Source organism: Diabrotica undecimpunctata, chromosome 9 (genome assembly GCF_040954645.1).
Source record: "Diabrotica undecimpunctata isolate CICGRU chromosome 9, icDiaUnde3, whole genome shotgun sequence".
In the NCBI taxonomy this organism is placed as follows: Eukaryota; Metazoa; Arthropoda; class Insecta; order Coleoptera; family Chrysomelidae; genus Diabrotica; species Diabrotica undecimpunctata.
In genome coordinates, this window is record NC_092811.1 from 59,874,357 (window position 1) to 59,877,035 (window position 2,679).

The window sequence follows — 2,679 nt, forward strand, 5'->3', positions numbered from 1 at the left end:
TATCGGACAAGGGATGATGAAAACTTAGATTAAATTCGGTATTAAACACTCTCCTGTAGAACCATTCCTTGACAGGAGCTTCGTTATTTTCTTGACAATGCTCTAGGTAACACTTATACATTTTTCTTATGGTCAAAAATGAAGGAAGGTACCGTCTACGGGGATTGTAATGTCTGGTGTAATGGCTGGTATATTTTGGAAACATATCAATATGTCGTTTTACCTTATCAATTACATCCTGTGATAGTTTATTAGGACATGGAGCTCTTCCTCTTTTATCAACAGCGGTGATTCCAACGTCAGATATCCCATTTAAAATTCTCGAATAACGTCCATTTTGCAAACTCTCATATTTTTTAGTTTGATAGTAACGCTCTTTCCTTTATTAGTAACAGCTTCTGTACGTCGTCGTTTGGGCAAAGCGATCTCTGTACAAGACGTAATGAATGCATTCTGCAGATTCCAATTTCCTAGACCCCAGAATTGGTTAAATATTTCCTGTCTTTCTTCATCGGTGAATTTTTGACACTGAAATCTGCAAGTATGTATATAATTTTGCAAACTTCTTGCTTTTACTAACTTGTTTTTATAGCCTACGTATTCCTCACCTGCATTTCTTTTTCGTTTTCTTACTTGCCTCTTATCTAAATCGCTATATCTCAAACGTTTTTTGCCCTTTTTCTTTAATGACTTGTTTAAATGAACATCTGCAATGTTTTGTAGATCATGATTACTATCGCTACTACTTTCTTCTATTGGACTATAGTTTCTGTCCTCTTCTGAATCGTCATATTCCGAATAACTGTCAGATTCTGAAACAAAAAAGAAACATTTTAAGGTTATGCTATAAGTTTCTTTCAACTACTACTTTTTGAAGACATAGATAAATAAAATAACCCTATAAAATAACAATTGAAAAAATATAAAACGCATTGAAGACTTACCTTGCATTATTTTAAGGCTATTTCACAAATTGTATTAATATTCCTGCACACTTTTAAAACGTGGCTGTCACAAACAACTACATAAGGTTTAGAACAAAAGTGGGACATGTAACCTTGGACCACTTATACAGAAAACCATTACCAGAAATTGGTGAGAGCTTTTACTTCTCACATACAGATGTCCGTACTGTAGTGTGTTTTGTACTTGTACCATTTTTATATTAATAAATCTCAACATCCTCTAGCCACTCATGCACATATCTCACTTTTATACAAAATGTCACTTGTACCACTTTTCCTCTCAGCCCCTCAATTCTCAATCGGTGGAATTTCTTTTAGAGCAGTAAAGTTTTCGTAAAATTTCGATTTTTCAGTTTTGCGTAAAAGGTCCGTCTTTAAAAATAGATAGAGGATATGGAGCCAATTCATATGACATATAATCTTCCAATTCTGCTTGCTTGTCATGCATTGTTACAGCTATCCTTTGAAATATCAAGGTAGGATCAACAATAATTTCTGTGTCTTTTAATTTTTTTCTGATTGTCATTTGATTAAGTGGTACTGCGCGATCTTTTCTTTTGAAAGTGATTTCACTAAATTTTTTTCCTACTATATTTTGCATCATTTTTGATCCTACTTCAATAGCTTCATGGCAATTGATTGTGTCGTCAGCTATAATACCAGTCACAAGTGATGCAAGAAATTCCGAAGGCGCAAATGGATCACGTATATTAAAGAAGTTCATAAGTCGCTTTAAATCAGCGGTATCTCGAGAAATTCGGGAAGTACGTGCATCGACGTGTTGCTCAGAAGAAGAAAATGATATTTTACAAAAATTTTGAATTAAATTAGATATGTCTATGACATTTGGCATCGTCAATATCCATTTTGATAGAACAGAGTCACTTATTCCTCTTCCTCGTGTTACGCCACCTTTAATTTTCATCGATCGCATCAGAATTTGTTCAATACACATATCAGTCCATACTCCACAAAAATTTAGAGAGACTCCACAGAATCTAAATGTATATTCCAATAACCGCTTCTTTCTGCTTCAATAAAATTTTTCATAATTGTAACCATATCAAGGTACTGCAACCATAATTTTGCTGTTGAGCCATTTTGTTTCAAATCTTTTACATGTTTTAAAAACTTGGAATGCAGCAGTTTAAAATCATCAGAATTTATTTCGCTTAAAATATCTTCATCAATATTTAAGCATTCTTCTATCCTCTGTAATTCATTATCTTCCATTTCAAATGATTGCAAGATTATTTGACTTAAAGCTAAATGCACAAGAATGTGTCCCCTCACAGCTCTAGCATAAGCATGACCTTCTAAAATTTTAGAAATAGAATTTTCAGCATATAATTCTGCAAAGCATTCTTTCAAGCCACTGTCATCCATTATGAACCCAATTGAACCCATGTATGACATTAGCATATGAAAGCCACCTAATCTCGCCATAACGTTTGACAATTCTGGGCAGCATGCTAAAATCTCTCGTGCTTTATAATAGAGAGGTTGATCGAACGTAACAAATGTATAACTTTGTTTTGCTTCTTCCTGCCTTGAATCAGCGAGTAAGAGGAAAGTATAAATAGTATCATAATTACTCGGAATTGCATTTAAAAATGGTAAAAAATTCACTTTGCTCTTATCATACTTTAAATCTTTAGTTATAAGCTCCATGAAGCCGTTCCAGCCAATAAAATATTCCGGATAATTTTTTCTT

General features: G+C 33.5%; 1 protein-coding gene across 1 annotated transcript; it reads right to left on the reverse strand.

Moving 5' to 3' along the window:
* Positions 1 to 312: 312 nt before the first annotated feature.
* Positions 313 to 1,259, reverse strand: LOC140450908 (uncharacterized). Its single transcript, XM_072544588.1, has 2 exons — positions 945 to 1,259; positions 313 to 812 (listed from the first exon to the last, which is right to left on the reverse strand). Exons 1-2 carry the CDS (start codon positions 949 to 951, stop codon positions 313 to 315), a joined length of 507 nt encoding a protein of 168 aa, XP_072400689.1. The 5' UTR covers positions 952 to 1,259.
* Between the last annotated feature and the right edge of the window lie 1,420 nt (positions 1,260 to 2,679).